This window comes from Amblyomma maculatum, chromosome 11, assembly GCF_055883805.1.
Source record: "Amblyomma maculatum isolate TAMU_Amacu chromosome 11, ASM5588380v1, whole genome shotgun sequence".
Lineage (NCBI taxonomy): Eukaryota > Metazoa > Arthropoda > Arachnida > Ixodida > Ixodidae > Amblyomma > Amblyomma maculatum.
The window spans coordinates 146,066,807-146,084,465 of record NC_139354.1 but is presented as its reverse complement, the minus strand read 5'-3'; the positions used below and the strand labels follow the sequence as shown (position 1 = coordinate 146,084,465).

Sequence of the window (17,659 nt, the reverse complement as noted above, 5' to 3'; positions counted from 1 at the left end):
TGTGGTCAGTTTCAAAAACAACTTCCAGACCACGTATATACTCATCAAACCTTTCCGCTGCCCACGTCAACGCCAGTGCCTCCTTTTCGATCTGGGAGTACCGTTGCTCGGTTTTGGTGAGCGAGCGAGAAGCGAATGCAACTGGTCTACGTTGCCCGTCTTTTTGCTTTTGAAACAAAACTGTTCCCAGACCGAAAGACGATGCGTCAGCTGAAAGAGTGGTTTGTAGCGAAGCGTCGTACAAAGCCATGCATTGCGCTGAACAAATGAGCTCTTTGAGTTCTTGGAACGCTTTTTCCTGATTGCTGTCCCAGACCCAGTCCCTATCCTTGTGCAAAAGAACACGCATGGGAGCAGACACTTGGGCTAAATGTGGCAGGAAGCGGCCCAAATGATTCGCCATGCCCAAAATGCTTTTAAGCTCAGTAACGTTTCTGGGTGCTCTCAAATCTTTTATAGCACTGACCTTCGCTGGATCAGGATGAATACCTTCCTCATTCAGAATGTGACCCAAAAAACGCACTTGCCTAACCCCGAATAAGCATTTCTCTTTGTTTAATGTCACATTTGCCCTTGCTAGGCGTGTGATCACGTTACTTAAACGCTCATCGTGTTGAGCTTTGCTTTCGCCAAACACTAGGACATCGTCCATGAGATTAACGACCCCCGGCAGGCCCCCTAGTATCTCAAACATTCTCTTTTGGAAGTACTCCGGAGCGGAGGCAATTCAAACGGGTAGTCGCGTGAAACAGTATCTACCGAAGGGTGTTAAGAACGTGGTTAGCTCTTCCGAGTCTTTACTAAGTCGCACCTGGTGGAAGCCTGAGTTGGCATCGAGCTTTGAAAACCATTTCGCTCCCGACAGTGACCCTAGAGCTTGATCCACAGTTGGTAACGTAAATCGCTCTCGAACTGCGCATTTGTTCAATTTAGTGAGGTCTACGCAAACTCTCAGGTCGCCTGAGGGTTTCACTACCGGAACTATTCCGGCGCACCATTCGGTGGGCCCATCCACTTTCCTGATTATGCCTAACCGCTCCATTTTATCTATTTCGCGCTTCAGGGACTCCCTCAGGGAATTGGTACCCTGCGTGGAGCACTTATGGCATGCGGGATAGCGCCAGCTTGTAGCCTGATGGTGTACTGCCCTGGCATCGTACCTAGACCGCGGAACATTTCTGGAAAACGCGTCTCGTACTGCAGGTTTCCCGAGTCGACCGCGTCTGCAAATTTCACGATACCTAAGACCTCAAGTGCAGGTAATCCTAGAAGGACGTAGCGTAACGGACTGACAACGCAGCATGTTTGATACACAGTTTTCTCTTTCCATGCGATCTCTGCTACGAATTTGCCTAGTACGTTAAGCTTACTGCCTCCTGCACCTTGCAACATTTCATCGGTTTTTACCAGTCGGGACGGTAATCCCGGAAACGTTGATGGTAATACTGACACTTCAGCACCTGAGTCAACCTTTGCAAAAATGGGCACAGAATTAATGCGCACCCGAACAAATCGCGCTTTTCTGCATGCATCTATTGATCCCCCGAAAGTCTCTCCAGTGTCCTGGTTGACCGCTGAGACTCGTAGCTCTCCAGTTTCCTGGTTGACCGCTGAGACGCGTACCTTTTGTTGAGCGGAAGCCGTTGCTTTCTTCAAGCAGGCCTTTGCGAAATGTCCCTTCTTGCCTACACCCGTATTATTGAAGTAATTACAGCAATGATAATCAACTCTGCAGGGAGTTGGTTGAGGCATTTTACATTGCTAAAGCCGAGGACAAGTGTGTGGCTAAGGCGTTGGTTAGCCTTCATTGTAAGGAATTTGACCTTTTAGAAAAGTCGTTAGTTAGGCCTTGACTTTGAATTGGCTTTGTATTTTCGTCTTCATCTTCCCATTGTCTTGCATTCCACCGGTTGGGTTGTGCGCGAGCTTTTCGGAAGGAGTCTTCGTTGTTTTCTTCCGATCATAAACATTCAATTGATAGTCCAGCCTTGTCCTGTCCCTTCTTTGCTGTGTCTCGTCTTTTGGCTGGTTAAGTATAAAGCTCAGCTACTTTGGTCATCTGAAGAGACGAGAGGAGTCGCTGGAGAAATATTTGATGTCGAGTAAGGTTGAGGCTCACCAGAGAAGAGGTAGGCAGCGAAAGCGATGGTTAGATGGCAACCTCGAGGCGCTGAAGATGAAGTTGTGGGATGTTAGGAATATAGTAAGAGACCAGAAAGCGTGGCGGGATATGGTCTATAAGGTCACGAAGAGTCGGACACGATTGAACGACTGAACTGAACTGAGTCCCTTTAAACCTTTCTGTGCGGTCCTAGTACTTGTGCCACTGTGCGCATTACACTCTACACCTTGCAGGTTATCGCCATGACATCGTCAAATCTCTGACCTGAATTTTCTAAAACTTGCGGCGTCACGGTTTAGGGCATTTTTCAGTTCTGCTTCTATCATCACCATGTTGCACCCTGTGAATGTCATGCATATCCGGTTCTTCGTTGCTTTCAGCACAGCTCAGTAATTCTTGCGGGGGGGGGGGGGGGGGGGGGGTTCGCTAGTTCATGTGTGTTCCTTTGAAGAGATGTAGCGCCAGACGGAAGACACTCAGAAAGAGACAGACGAGACAGGCGCATCAGGACAGGATCGCTTACCAGCTTGAGTATAGCTCGATTCCAACTGCTCACGTTAGTGTCCCCGGCGATAAGCACATTGGCACTTTGTCGTTCCCTCCTAAATGCTTGCCCCTCATTTCGGTTTTCTGTGGCCTCATCGGTGAAATATACTTTATTCTGTACGTTTCTTTCATTTATCGACATCTTAGCTAATACTTTTGAATAGGTCAATGGTTCCAGCTTCGCTTGAAGTAATTTATCTTCGCAGCCCTTGTCCGGGCCGGTCGCAGCCACGTAGCACGAAAAGTTCGCAAAAGGGTTCTCCAGTGGTGGTGTTAGCCATTTTGCTTTCCATTGAGGAAGGTGTCCCTGCAGGTTTCTATTTACGGCCTCTATTACCGAAAGCTCTTTCATAAAGTTACGTCGCGCTACACTCGACAAGTGTTCTCTTGTTCAAACCTGTCTAGGCGCTTACTAAGTACGCAATACCGCTGGCACTCAAGGCACGTTTGCACGTAATGGACGACGTCGGCAGGCAGTGGCGGCCTGTAGTACTTCTGGATTCGATGCAACGCGCGCGCAAACCCAAGATGCCCTGCTGTTGGCTCGTCGTACAACGCATGAAGAGTTTCCTGCCCGAGGCTTTTAGAAGCTTTTTGCACCCAACAAGAAGCTGCGCGGTCTTGTTGGGTGCAAAGTTCTTTGTGAGGACATCATTTCTTAAGGCGAATGACGAAACTGACGCCAAAACACAGCAGGAGGGGAAGCGATCTTGCCTTCCAAATAATTAGCTAGGTCTCTCAGCTTAGAATCTCATCGCTGCTGCTGTGCAAACTGCTGGCGCTTACTTGTCCCAGAAAGGCGTCGTCGTCATCGTCCTTCGGGGGAGCGTCGACGGGAGTGCGGGATTAGCAGTCTGCGTCGGAACGCTTGCGGCCCGACTTATAGACTACAGCCACGTCAAATTCTTAAAGTCGTAGGTTCCATCGGGCAAGGCGACCGGAGAGGTTTTCAAATTAGCCAGCCAGCAGAGCGCGTGGTGGTCGCTTATCATCTGAAATGGTCGACCGTATAAATATGGACGGAACTTAGAAGTGGCCCTGATGATAGCAAGGCACTACTTCTCGGTTGTCGAGGAACTGACTTCGGCTATTGTGAGGAACCTGCTAGCGTAGGCGATTACTTTCTCCTGTCCGGCACTCTTTTTGAACGAGAATGACTAGTAGGCCCGCACTGCTCGCATCGGTATAAATTTCGGTCTCAGCGTTTTCATCAAAGTGGCAAAAATCAGGAGGGGACTGTAGGCGGTACTTAAGTGCGTTAAAGGCTTCTAATTGCGGCACTCCCCATTTAAAAGTTACGCCAACCTTTGCAAGCTGTGTCAACGGTTCGGCGATGCGTGAACAGTTTGACAAATCGTCGATAGTAAGCGCACAGCCCCAGGAACCTGCGCACAGCTTTCTTGTCGGCAGGCAGTGGAAATTGTGTCTCCGAGTCTGGGCGAACACAATTCCTCGTAAGCGACATGGCACTTCTCTGGCTTTAACCATAGTCCCTATGACTTGATGGCATCCGGCACTGACTGAAGCCGTTTTAGGTGGTGTTCAATGTTTGACGAGGAGATAACGACTTCGTCCAAGTATGCCAAACAAATTTGCCACTTCAAGCTAGCAATGCCTGTGTCCATTACTCGTTTAAACGTGGCTAGTGCGCAACAGAGGCCAACTGGCATCACTTTCAACTCCAATAATCCGTCTGGTGCGACGAATGCGGTCTTATCGCGATCTGTCTCGTCGACTTCAATTTGCCAATAGCCGCACTTCAGTTTCGTTGATGAGAAGTACCTTGCATTGCACAGCTGGCCCAGTTTGTCATCGATTCCAGGGTTATGCGGTTTATGCGGCGGTAATGGACGCAGAAAGGAATTGCGCCGTCTTCATTCTTCACCAAACGAGGAGCTCTTCGATGGCTGGATCACGCCATCACGAAGCATTTCCTGAACTTCATCGCCTATGGCCTGGCGTTTCTGTGGCGATACACGGCAGTTGCTTCGTGATGATGCGGTGCATTGCCAACCGCGTTTGCCGCATCTTCGCGCTGAAGAAAAGCACTCGTTGTAGCTTTAAATAAGAGTGCCAATCCGGTCATGTCTGTATCAGGAAAGCTCTTGGTTGATGTCGAGAATGGGCTACTTGGCTCGGTTGGGTGCATCAACCTCAAGTTGTCTGGGGAGGGCGAAGATTTCTCGGGAGTCCGCTAGCTCGTGAAGGAAAGCAATCGTCGTGCCCTTGTTCAGGTGCTGGTGTTCTTCGGGAGAGTTCATCACCACCATTGAACTTATCCATGACACAAACGGGTGACGCCTCTTGCGATTTGAGTCCATGCTTCAAGAGCACCTCAGTATTTCCTTCGACGACGCCTTCGGTGGTTTCGATGTCTTCGTTGCCAACGAAGGCGATGACGCTTGTTCGGGGCGGCAAGCTGAAGTCTCCGTTGTGGACGTTTATAGAAACGTGTTTCGTCGAAGTCGTCGTAGTTGGTATGGCTTTGTCCGCCGCAAATTTGATGCGCTTTTAGGTCGATGATTGTTCTAAGATCATTGAGGAAGTCCATGGCCAAAATCACTCCACGCGAGCATTGCTGTAGGATGAGGAAGCTGGTATGGTAGGTACGTCATTTTGCGGTGCATCAACCCGACGGCGTAATAAGATTACTGCCAACAATACGGATGAGCGAGCCATCCCAAGTGGTCGTCACCTTCTTGAGCTGGGCGGCGAACGCTCCGGTCAGCTACGGTGTCCACTAAGGCGGTAACCGTGCGACCGTCGACAGCAACTTCGAGGTCACTAGTTCGCGTCCCCGCATTGCTTGTTGGTTTCGGTGTTCGCTCTTTGCTTCGTCTTGTGTTGCGGTCGCGGCCGGAGCAGACATTCCTCAATTCAATGGGCGGCGATGTTAGCTTGGAGTCTGTCCGCCTCGTCTTGGATGTTGACGTCGTGCGTAGTGGCGGCGTCACTTTGAAGTCTGGGCGCGTCGAGGGCTTCCTCATAAGTGATGTCGGCGTCATAGCGGTGTAGTGGTTACTCGTCGTCGGTGGCTGAGGATCTTCGATAGTTCACCATATAGCAACTTCACCTCCAAAGGTTGCTTCTTCAGTTTCCCATAGGGTGGGCGTGGGGACCTTCCTCGCACAGTGTCATCGTTGTTGTGGCCGGGCGACGGAACTCGAACCCTGTACGGCGATGGGGCAATGGGGATCTGAACCGACAATTTGGTGGCGCAAACTCATCGCTACGCGGGTAGTACTCGAATTCTTGCGGTTGTTCACTGGGGCGGGATCGTGGCGCGTCGACTGCAAATCCGCATAGGCCGATTCGTTGGTACTGGAAGGGGTGTATAATGTGGCCAGCTTCACTGCAGTGGAAGCATAATGGTCGTTGGATCGCAGTCCTCCAGGCGTCGCACATCCTGGTACTTGAGGTCGTTGATAGCCTTGGCGAGCAGGGGACATGGGGTGGCGCACAGAAACAGGATGGTAGCGGCTAGGGCTTGGAATGTCGCGTCTTGGCGCAGGACGGCGTAATGCAGCAGCGTAGTTGTTCGCATTTGTTTCTTGTGCTGGAGCCGTCGGAGCTCTCGCTTGAGGAACACCCATAACCTGGTGGACTTCTTCACGGACGCCGTCGGCGAGCGTCGCCGCCTGGGGTTGTTGGAATAATGGCAGCAACCGGCGAAGTTCCTCTCGGATTACCTCACGAATGAAGTCCAGAAAACTTTTTCCGCACGTAGATGCACTGCAGTAGGGGCTTGCGCTGATCGGTTACAGTGGTCGCTCATAATGAAGCATCCAGGTGTCCATTGTCGACTCGATTGTCGACGCTTCACTGTCAAATTTTTCCACAGGTTTCAGTGCATTTCGGAGTACACCAGCAAAACGCGACTCTTTAACGCCTCGCATTAGCGGTTTAACTTTCTCACCTCTTGTCATGTTTGGGTTGACCCGCTCGAAGAGACGTTTCATTTGCTCAGCGTAGGCGAAGACGGTTTTAATGGGGAGCTAGACTTTGAACTGAAGAAGGAGCTACGCTTTTTCTTTGTTTACCACACTAGCGAACTGTTCCAAAACCTCCTTAGTGAATTCCTCTCAAGTCGTTAGCGAGAACTCGTTGTTTTCGTGCCACATCCGCGCTGTTCCGTCAAGAGCGAAGAACATGTTTCGGAGTTTCAAGACGTCGTCCCAATTGTAAAAAACGGCAACTGGTTCGTACCGGTCCAGCCAGTCCTCTTGTTGCAAGTCAGCGCTCGTGTGTCCTATATGTCTTCATTTTGTCCTCGTCCTTCTCCGCGCTGTATTTTTCCATCATGAATAACCAACACGCCCAGACTGCTACGGTATAGTCCTCTGGATCTTGACCCGTGTTGCCGTTGAAACTGGGGGGCTGTTGGGCCTGCTGGAAGACCACCAGTACCATAGCCATTGTAGACGTTGGGACCTTCTACCGTGTCGAACAGGATGCGGCGGCAGACCGTGTTCTAATTGGAGCCCTTTAAGTCGATGGCTTGCTCGGTGACCTGCAGACTGGCCCCACAGGGCAAGAGTAACAGAACTGTGGCCTGGGTTTGAAGGGGTAACCGTTACACGAAGGGCAGCCCCTCCACCAGATGTCACGTTGTGGTGATAATGTCGTCGTCGACAAGACGTGGCTTGAGATTCACTGGAACAAAATCTTTATTTGGGTTGACTTGCGCCCGCAGAACTTAGCAATCGGCGGCTGCGATAACAACAAACGGGCTCGGCTGCCGTTAATATGCACGTTTCGCGCATGAGGGCTCGTTTTAAAGGCTACGAAGAAAGATCGAGATGCAAGTGCTACGGGGGAGTAGCATATCCTGGAACTTTGTAGAAAGACACGCGAATGGCAGGAACCTTCGAGATATACCTCGGTGCATCTTTCGCGACAAATAGAATGATAAGGCTACTCTCGCGACAAAACAAATGAGCAAAATAAAGAATACATAATCGATTCGTGCGCTGGAATCGCAGTGATAAGGCAGCATGTCGGCGGCTGTAGGAAGAATAGGATGTAACGTTTTGAATTGTTTATGGCAATATGACGCGCATTTCTTGCATGACAGTCCATTTATGAAGGCAGAACTCACTGAAATGGAGAACCTTTTCAGGCAGTGAAATCCGAAGTTTCTCTTCACAGTCTTGCAAACAATATTTTAATACTCCATGAGACGCTCATTGAGGCAACGCCCAGTTTTATCCACGTATGCCTCTCCATATTGTCACGTAGTGGTGACTAGGTCGACGACACAAATGAAGTGTCGATGATTGCAGTGAAGAAGCTCTTTATAGAACTAAGCAACTCGGCGGCGGCGATAGCAACAAACGTTCTCGTCGATGGTCGAACAAAGAATGCCCGTCATACTCGTCAACGCTCAATTTAAAGGCTGCATAGAACAATCTAGATAACGTCGCAAACAGCTACCAGCACGGGCTGGAACATTGTGGAAAGACTCATATGAATTTTGTTATTTGCCACTTTCGTTATTGTGCTCACCGGTGTCTTCATGATGGTTTTCATTATGTGCATTTGTGCCTATTTCATCATATGTTTCATTTATTCGAGCTTGAATAATGAGTGTCCTTGTATGCCCATTTTATTGCAATTTATTAATTTGTGATATGAAACTATCTTCTTTCTTCTTTACTGCCACTGCCTCAATAAGTCCAGCCCTCAAGTGAAGCTGTTGCCACAGGGTTTAGTCCCGACTCCTTCTTTGTAAGAAAGGAAATAAATATTTATCTATTCAGTGAAAAGGCTTATAATACAAGACAGTATTAAGTGGTAGAGACAAGGCCGTTGCCTAAATAAACTTTCTATTGAGCCCGGTTAAAAACTTGACGTCAGCGACAACCGGAAGTGTGCTCATCGGGTGTCGAAGAAAGGACGGTCACTCTGTTTTGTCAGCGCTGAATTTAAAGTCTGTGAAGAAATATGTAGATAAGCACGCAAAACATGACCACAGCAGCCTGGAACATTGTGGAAACGGACGTTAGTTCTTGGAATTATACTACATTGATTTGACATGTCTTGCGCCGGGATGAAGAAAGAAAGAGTACAAATTTGTTCCGTGGGCTTCAGTCAGAGTGATAAGGTCGCATGATGGCGTTTGTTGAAATAACAAATAAAGATTTGAATTAATCGAGGTAATATGTTTCATAACGAAATTAATAGGAAAAGTTTAAAATTGCGATGCGCAAAAGAATTAAATTGTAATGTTTGCCCGGTTCTTCCAACGAAGAAAAAAAGCTACCTTAAAAAGGTAATGGCATATGCTTTAAAATTAAATTATTGAACCTAGTAGCTTCCCGAAAAAATATGTGCAAATGTATTGATTGATCATTATTGTTAAACCAAAAATTTTGTATTAATTTTGGTATTTGTATTAAAACGACAGCGGCTCCTCCCCGTTTAGCTCCGTGTTTGAGAGATATACAACTTGTAAACGTTTTGCATCTATACGACTACGTGGTGCTCAGTTATTTAGTTTAGGTGGAGATGAATGTTGATATTTGTCTATATTATTCACCCATTTATTCAATACACGCGCAGTGCCATAGACAAGATGTGAGTGAACGGAGCAATGAACAAAATATTCAAACAAAATAACTAGTCAGAACATCTAATGGGCATGACAAGCTAGTGCAAAATGTACACCACAGTGCTCATTTAGACATTCAACAACGGGGCACCAAACATTGATTCAAAGTAGCACTTGACAAAATGCTGGTGCACTATGTTTCGTCCTGTAATAATAAGTTGAATATCTTCCTTGGACAAAGAATTCTTGAATAAATGTTATCACCGATGAATTGTATATAACTTCTGGTGGATGAAAGGAAACGTACGTTGTTATTATCTTTTGTTTTGATGAATTTTTACAATTCTGGTGAAAAGGGCAGTAAGCACGTAGTGAAAGAGCTGCTTGCTCGTAGCAAAATGCATAGCACACACTGCTTCAGAAAAATTACTTTTATTAATTCAGAGCGAGAACGAAGAGGAATGTTAAAATATTGGTTCTCTCGCGTGTTATGGAAAGTGTAGGAATATTTCAGTTATTGCTTGACCCTTCAGCTGGTTAGAAAGCAACACTTTGTGGTGAATGAGAAAAACTATGACAAAAGTGTTCTCTGTTCTTATTAAAACGGTTACATTTACTTTCTCGCCTATGAGCTCGCATTGCATGTTTGCAAAAACCTCTTACCTCAGCAGGTGCAAACGAAAAACTTTTTGGTCCTTTTTAAATACCAAGTATGTAATAAATGTTCATTTTCTAGCCGAAAAATTGGCATCCGAAATCAAGATGGCTCAATATACGATGGAATTCATGGTAAGCACATTCATGGATGAGCAAATATTTTTATTCTAGCTCTGAAATTAATATATTTCTGTCTTCTATGGCTGAAAAAGGTAAGCTTCTCTAACTTTAACGGCAGCGCATTCCAGAGGGCTGGATGTCCTGTGGATTTCAGATGTTCCATTTTTACTTCTGCAGTCATGTGAGTGTGTTGAGGACAGCATGAAAAGGTTGAAAAATAAGTGATTTTTCTTAGTATAAATTGAAGATTATATCAGTATTCGCCCCGCGTAGATGCCAATAACCGTCAATCCATTGATATTGCAAATTTGCTCTATGAAATGGTATTTACAACTAAAGACCATGTAGTTTTGGGTATACGTGTTTCGTTTGCACTTCTCTATATACTTATTAGCGCAAGGTTAACAGCCTTAGGTAAAAATATGAGAGATATGCTATAATCCAACAGAATGGCAAAGCGGGCGAGTTGGTGATACATGGTTTAAAAATAAAACAGCGCAAAACACACAGACGAAAGAATAGAAAGAATAGACACCACAGCGCTTGTGGTGTCTGTTTCTATTCTTTCGTCTGTGTGTTTTGCGCTGTTTTATTTTTAAACCATGCTATAATCATTTTCTTTTATATCTATTGCAATTACATGGCAGGTAACTTCAACTAAAAAAGGATACTGCTAAATGCAGTCGCGCCTTGCACAGAAAAGAGACGAATGATGAAACTGACTTCCCCGTAGGCCCGTAGTCCCGTAACGCTTTTGGCGAATCATTCTTTAGAATGTTTATATAAGCGCTGGAAAAAAAAAAAAAAAAAAGAAGCCGTGTCGTGTTTTCTACAGCGAGAAAATGTCCTAGCAGGATATGCCCAATCAGCCATATATGCCGCCTAAGATATCACTCTGAATGATAGGGCCTTGCAATCTGCTCAAAGCACCCTGCACTAAAATAAACGACTTTGTATCCGTCTTTGGTATGTTAGCTCATAGAGTTAATGCTGTTAATCCGTAATTACTTTTGAGTAGAAAAGCTCAGCAAAGAGAGGATAGCTTTGAAGCGTAAAATAGAAAGGCATATGAAAAACAATATCCGAAACGTTTGCCTCACGAATATTTACTTCTGCTAGAGCATATGAAAGAATAATCCTCGCTGATTGCAAAATCTGACTACTAAAGTTTTGGCACTTGTGAGCCTGAATTGGTTTATTTTGCGGAGACACTAAAAATGTGCTTAAAAAATTTGAATGACACAGTCATATTTAAAAAAAACCGCATGTATTATGAAGAGTTGTCGGGGATTAGATACAGTTCACCCTGGTGTGCCACAAACCACATCTTAAAAATGAAATTGGTAGAAAAATAACAACAATTGAGCGTAAAATAACGTGTTTATGCATAAAATCACAGGTATTATTTTAGAGATATGTGTGAAAGTTCTAAAAAAAAAGATTTGTAGAAAATAAACACTGAGCAAAAGTCGGAAGCAGCCGAAGGGTTCATGCAGCATGCTCATCTTGATACTGCTTCACTGCCGAAGGCTGCAGGCAGTTTGATGCTTTTTTTGTGGTGTATTCTGTCTAATGTCATTCACTTAGGTTTTTGGACCATTGATGAGCTTGGGGGATATGCTCATGTAAGTGCGCTTTGGTGGCGGCAGTTCCAAGGGCGCATATGTCCAGCGTTAAATGACGGCCCGTAAAGCAGTTCGGAAGATGAAGCATCGGTTTGAGTGGTTTCAATTCATCTGTGTTCAACGCATACCGTACTGCTCTGAGACATTGTGCAGTAATTTTTATTTTTGAATTATTTGCTAAGAATGGTGGTGATAAGGTCGATGAGACAAATGAAGAGTTTGTGAGTGCACTGAAGGAACTATTTATTGGGCTGACTTGCGCCCGCAAAAGAAATAGGCGATTCTGCAGCGGCGATAGCAACAATCCTGTTCGTCGGTCGTCGAGAAAAAGATGCCTGTCGCACATGTCAACGCTCATTTTAAAGGCGGCTCGGAACCACCTAGATAACGTCGCAAACTGTCACTGGCACAACTTGGAACATTGTAGAAACATACGCGAGTGATCGAAATCTTCGAGTCAGATCTCGGCGCATCTTGCGCAACAAAGAAACTGATAAAGGTGCGTCTCGCAACATAGAGCATAAACAAACAAAGAAGACAAAACGGATATGCGTGCAAAAATCATAGTGATACGGCAGCATGCCGGCGGCTGCTAAAAAAAAGAACAAAGACAACTTTCAAGGTTTCGCGGCAATAGGGTCGCCCCACTTCCACAATCATGGGGACACAAATTCTCAGTGCAAACGAGCCGTAGACACAAGCCTAAAAAACATTAATATAGAAGGCTGAGCTAGTTGGTGTTCAGACATGATGAAACACGCAGCTGAATTGACAGCAATGCACAGATGAGATATACACACACAAATCGACAATGGCGATCATGCACTGATAACTAGTTATTCATTACCCACACACCTTCTTTCTCCAATTCTTCCATGTATATCTAACTTCGTCCTTCACAGGCTTACCAGTAATTTAGGAAGTCTTTCTGTTTCTCGAAGAAGACAACACAAGGCGTAATAACACACTGCTCACCTGTGATATGTAACGCCCAGGCCCTCAATATCTCTCTAGTCAGCTTGTCCTTACTCTTTCTCAAATTCTCTACATCAGGTAGGTCTTCAGGGCACTTTTCTTTCTTGCATAATTGCTGCAGTATTTGCTGTGCACTGCAAGGTTGGTTCCAGATTTCTGCGATATTGCAGTGGCCTGTTCTCTACACCTCTCGTTGGCACTACTCCACATTTGCAAATGTACTTCTTCCCACAGAGCAGGGGAATGCTATCCCTTGGATGCATTCGGAATATCTCGTTCGGTGCGTCCTTTTGCATCTTAACGTCTTCCCATTCACCCGCGACCATATACATTTTTCTGTAGGAATGATTTGAATGCCGCGTTTTTGTCAGTCTTCATCAGGTTGTGGGTAAAGGCCTTAAACATAGGGTACCAAAGGTCATTTCTCTCTGTGGGTCGCTTATCCATTCGCTATCCTATTTCGCTAGTTTTGTACCACCCAGCTTTCTGGTCAGCTACGCAGTACCTCTATTGGAAATCCAGCATCCAGAAGCCTCTCACTCTGGCGTAAGAATCTTTGCCTCATACGGAGATCACCTATTTTTTTTAAGAGCAGACATCAAAAGCCGCCTTCAATATGCCTCTTTTCACTGCCTTTCATCAGCTGGGTCGACACAACAACAGGACGGGTGCTCCGTGTGTGTTGTTGCTAACGCTTATGTCTACATCTCTTTTGTGCTGATCATTTTCACCATAGACAGCAAGCAACTAGCTCAAACCACTGTGGTTCGACTTACCCTGTTGCTAGCCGAAGCCTTAAACATCAGCAGTTTGCTGCCCTTCCTAACTATAAAAAATGGCATACTTCGTGGCAGCTATCGTGTTGAGAGTGAGAATAGGTTATAGAAATTTAAAAACGATGTTTTGAGAACGACGTTTCAGACCTCCATCGCCGTGCTACTAATTGAACCAAGTTGCGATGCCAGGCGAAATACTGCCGTGGTTTAAAGTAGCCACACCTATTGCAATGTGTGGAAGTACTTATTTGGCGCATTATTTTAGCAAGTAGTAGGTCTAGTTCAAGTGGGGGCTGTCTTCTCGCCAGCTGCTCATGCAGCTTGGTTGGACAATGTCAGCCCTTAACACCTTCAGCATAGTGCTAAGCTTGCGATCCAATTCAGAAAAGACCGCATACACGAGGCTCATCAAACCAATCTGTGCTGTTTAACAACTTGACATATGCGCTATATTGTTAACCAGTCGCGCGTTGTAATCAAACATATTCACAATTGAAATTGAAATAGGAGAGGTAACAGAAACTAGCTCTTACCTCTGGATGGGCATGTAACGACAAGCTGTCACTTAGAAGATGCACGCTGGTGACGTAGAGCTAATGTGTGGCGCCCCATGGGCTGAGATAAAATGCAATGAGTCTTTTTGTTCGGCAAAAACGTTCGGCAGACCGTTCATTAAGTGGATTTAACAAAGCCATAGAACGTGCTGTATATAGAGCAGAATATTAATCCCTAGATTCTTTTGAACCTATAATGAGATGGTAGAACCCATGGAACTCTACTACCTCCCCACAATGCGCGCCGATGAAGACGCCGCTCAACCTAGCACCTGGAACCTAAGAGTGCCATTTTAAGACCTCGAACAAAGCAACATACTCTAGTGTGGAGATTCTCGCGAAGAGCTGAGAAATATAGCGCAAGCATCATTTCAGTGATGGAAGCCGAAGAACTTTTATTTCTTGAACAACGTTACTCACCACTTTGACCCTCGTGCTGCTCTAGCCAATTTACTAAAAAACATAAATATAGCACAATTAGAGGTCAATTCACTTGAATCTCATGGAAACCAGAATGCCAGATGCACCCAATTATTTGCTAAATCTTTCACTTGCAGTCCAGCAAGTTGCAAATATTCCGCAGCTTAAACACACAAAATGAGCAGAAAGAGTACATAGGCGCAAGCACACTATGATCTCAAACCTTTAATACCGAACAGTTTAACAACAAACAGAGATTTCAACATTCATATTGTAAAAAACTGGCCTTGATATGAACGCCCAACCTAATCTACTGCTTCGTAACACACAACTCAGCACTTATTCCCTCCCTCGTAAGTGTGTACTGAGGCGTTATTGCTTGGCGCTTCAGAAAAGGAAGTGGGTTTCACAAAAAGCTTGCAGGAAATCACAAAAACCAATTTTTTTAAATAATCCCGCTATTTTAGAGCAGGAGACTTTCGTTCAGGGTTCACACATTTAAAATGGACATTATGTCTTTAAAAAACTCGATTCGCATTTCCCATTTGACGATGTACACGTACCCGCGCATGCAGGCCTGTTGGATTTTATTAAAATGAATGTCATGAAAGAGTGCACCGAAACAATTGACGAAGATTAACACATTCTTTTGCACACAGAGTCACAATAAAAGATATAGTGGCCACCAAGCACCCTTATTAATGATTCGAACTCGCATAATCCTTCGGTTCGTACTTGGTGTCAACCGTGAGTGTTTACCTTTAGAGAATCTCACTATCTTAGTCGAATTCATGGCTTGCAGTTTCTTCCGTAGTGGCTTCTCTGGCTGTAACTACTGGCGATCCGCGGCTGAAAATTCCTGCCTCTCATGCAGTTCTTGTACTGAGACAAGCTGCACTTGTTTTCACAGCTGTTCTCTGTAGCTCTGAGGTACAGTTCTGCCGTACAGAACAGAAATATACGTATTGAGTAGTAATTTCTGAGTGAGTTAAGCTTCTGAATTTTATTCTGTTCAGATGAACTGCTAACTGCTGATTTTGATTATATTATTGATGATCTTGTATTTTGACCTCGTGATTGCGTTGCAGCTGTGTCATTGTATGGTATATGGAATGTCTGAGCAATTTAGCGTTGGAGTGATTGAGTTAGTCTAAAATGTTTCGGCATAGCCTGTGGTTTCTTCATATTGATACAAACTATAGTCGACGACGAAGCGAAGACAATCAGTGGCTAGTTGACGTAGACAATGAAGTGGTTACTAGTTGGCTTAGACGACGAAGTTGGTTGCCTCGAACCACGCTCAGACCGCTGCTCGGACCGCTCTCGGACTTCGGCAGTCTTCTAGGCTCAGGGCGTTGCCTGGACGTTTGGCGCAATACCCGTTACAGTCTGGTGGAGTGCGCTGGGTACGCTTTCTCACGTTTACACGCTTCACGACGGATCTGACTCCGGTTCAACAGCGACTCAGTCGCCGCCTCCGCGCACAGTCGCCTGAGGTTGGGCCCCTTTCCACCCCTACGAGGATCACGCAGCCGCAACTCTCGAGCCACCTCGACATGGCCACTGATCCCAGGCTCTTAGCTCCGATCTTTTGCCACCCGCCGCGAACACCACCATCTTTTCACGGCGACGTCTTCGAAGACGCTGAGGATTGGCTGTCTACCTTCGAGCGAGTGGCTCGGTACAACGGCTGGAGTGACGAGCGAAAGCTCAATAGTGTTTACTTCGCCCTAGAAGAGTCTGCGCGTACGTGGTTCGAAAACCACGAGGGCGCCCTTACCACCTGGCAAGCATTTTGCCATAAACGTCTGACCACCTTCCCCAACGCCAATCGCCGCGAGAAAGCTGAAGCTGCACTCCAGTCCAGAAACCAGCGGCCAGATAAAAGTGTACGCATGTTCTGTGAAGACATGACCCGTCTTTTTCAGCGCGCAGACCCCAATATGAAAGAGGAGACGAAGCTTCGCCACCACATGCGTGGAGTTAAGCAGGAGCTGTTTGCGGGCCTCGTTCGCAGTGCACCGCAAACCGTTGCTGAATTCCTCGCGGAAGCAATGACCATGGATATGACGCTCCAACAACGGGCCCGGCAGTACAACCGAGATGTCAGCAGCCTGGCCCCAGATGTTTTTTCGTCGTGCCATGGAGGCGGTGCGGACGCCTTACGTGACCTCATTCGGTCGGTTGTTCGAGAAGAACTCCAGCGTTTCCGTCTGTCTCAGAGTGCGCCATTGACATCACTGACCGAAGTCAGAGATGAAGTACGCCAGGCTGCTCGTGAATTCCCGGTCATCAACGTACTGCAGCGCGGCGATGAAATGCCCACGCACACATCCGTCATCCGTTGTTCCTCAGGCAGCTGCCTACGATCCTGTCGCTACTATGCCTCCACGGGTCGACGACAAATTAACGTATGCGTTCGTTGCACGTCAAGCAGCTGCCTGTGGTCCTATTGACCCGACACCGGTGGTTAGCCACATCAGTCCGTATGACACATCGGCTCAAGCTGTGGTGCCTGTTACACGCCCTCGCAAGTCGGACGTGTGGCGTACGCGGGACCGCAGGCCAATCTGCTACCACTGCGGGGAGGCCGGCCACCTTTACCGTGCATGCCCGTATCGCCGAGTGGGACTTCGCGGCTTCGGACCCTATGCGCCCTGTCCACGGAACGGCGAAAGGCCGCTCGAAATAGAAGCTCATCTGTCGGCCAGTCAGAGGCCTGGGAGATACAGGCGCTATGACTAGGGATCGTCATCTCGGTACCGTTCCCCAAGCCCTCGCAGAGACCCCAGCAATACTGAGCGGCGTTATTCCAGTCCACACCGGAAAAACTAATTCCAGCGGTCTCCGGAGGCAGGGCCGCTGCTGTCGGAAAAATTGATGATCCTCCGCCGCCGATACACCGATACGCTGATTTTTCACAGGGGCAGGGTAGCGACAGCATCCGACGCGCTACTTCTGATTTGCGCGTGACACTTGACGGAACTGACACGATCGCGTTACTTGACACCGGTGCAGACTATTCAGTGATGAGCCACGCCCTCGCCCAGGAATTGAGCAAAGTTGTGACGCCATGGTTGGGCCCTAGCATTCGCACGGCTGGAGGTCACCCCATTAGCCCGGCCGGAAGGTGCACAGCCCGAATTGGCATCCACGGTTTCGTCTAGGTCGGGGAATTCGTTGTCTTGCGCCAATGTTCGAGAGATTTGATTCTGGGGCTCGACTTTCTGCAGGCAAACGGTGCTGTGATTGACCTACACGAGGCACGAGTTACTTTCTCGACCAAACGGGCAGTGGCACGCTTAGACACCCCC

At 46.8% G+C, this 17,659-nt stretch overlaps 1 protein-coding gene across 1 annotated transcript in view; it reads left to right on the top strand.

The window, feature by feature from the left end:
* Window positions 1–17,659, top strand: part of LOC146175128 (uncharacterized) — a 296,797-nt gene that overhangs the window by 123,832 nt on the left and 155,306 nt on the right. The window contains exon 8 of the mRNA XM_084584578.1: window positions 9,955–10,007. Coding sequence (XP_084440704.1) covers window positions 9,955–10,007 — 53 coding nt within the window. The remainder of the gene's footprint in view (window positions 1–9,954; window positions 10,008–17,659) is intronic.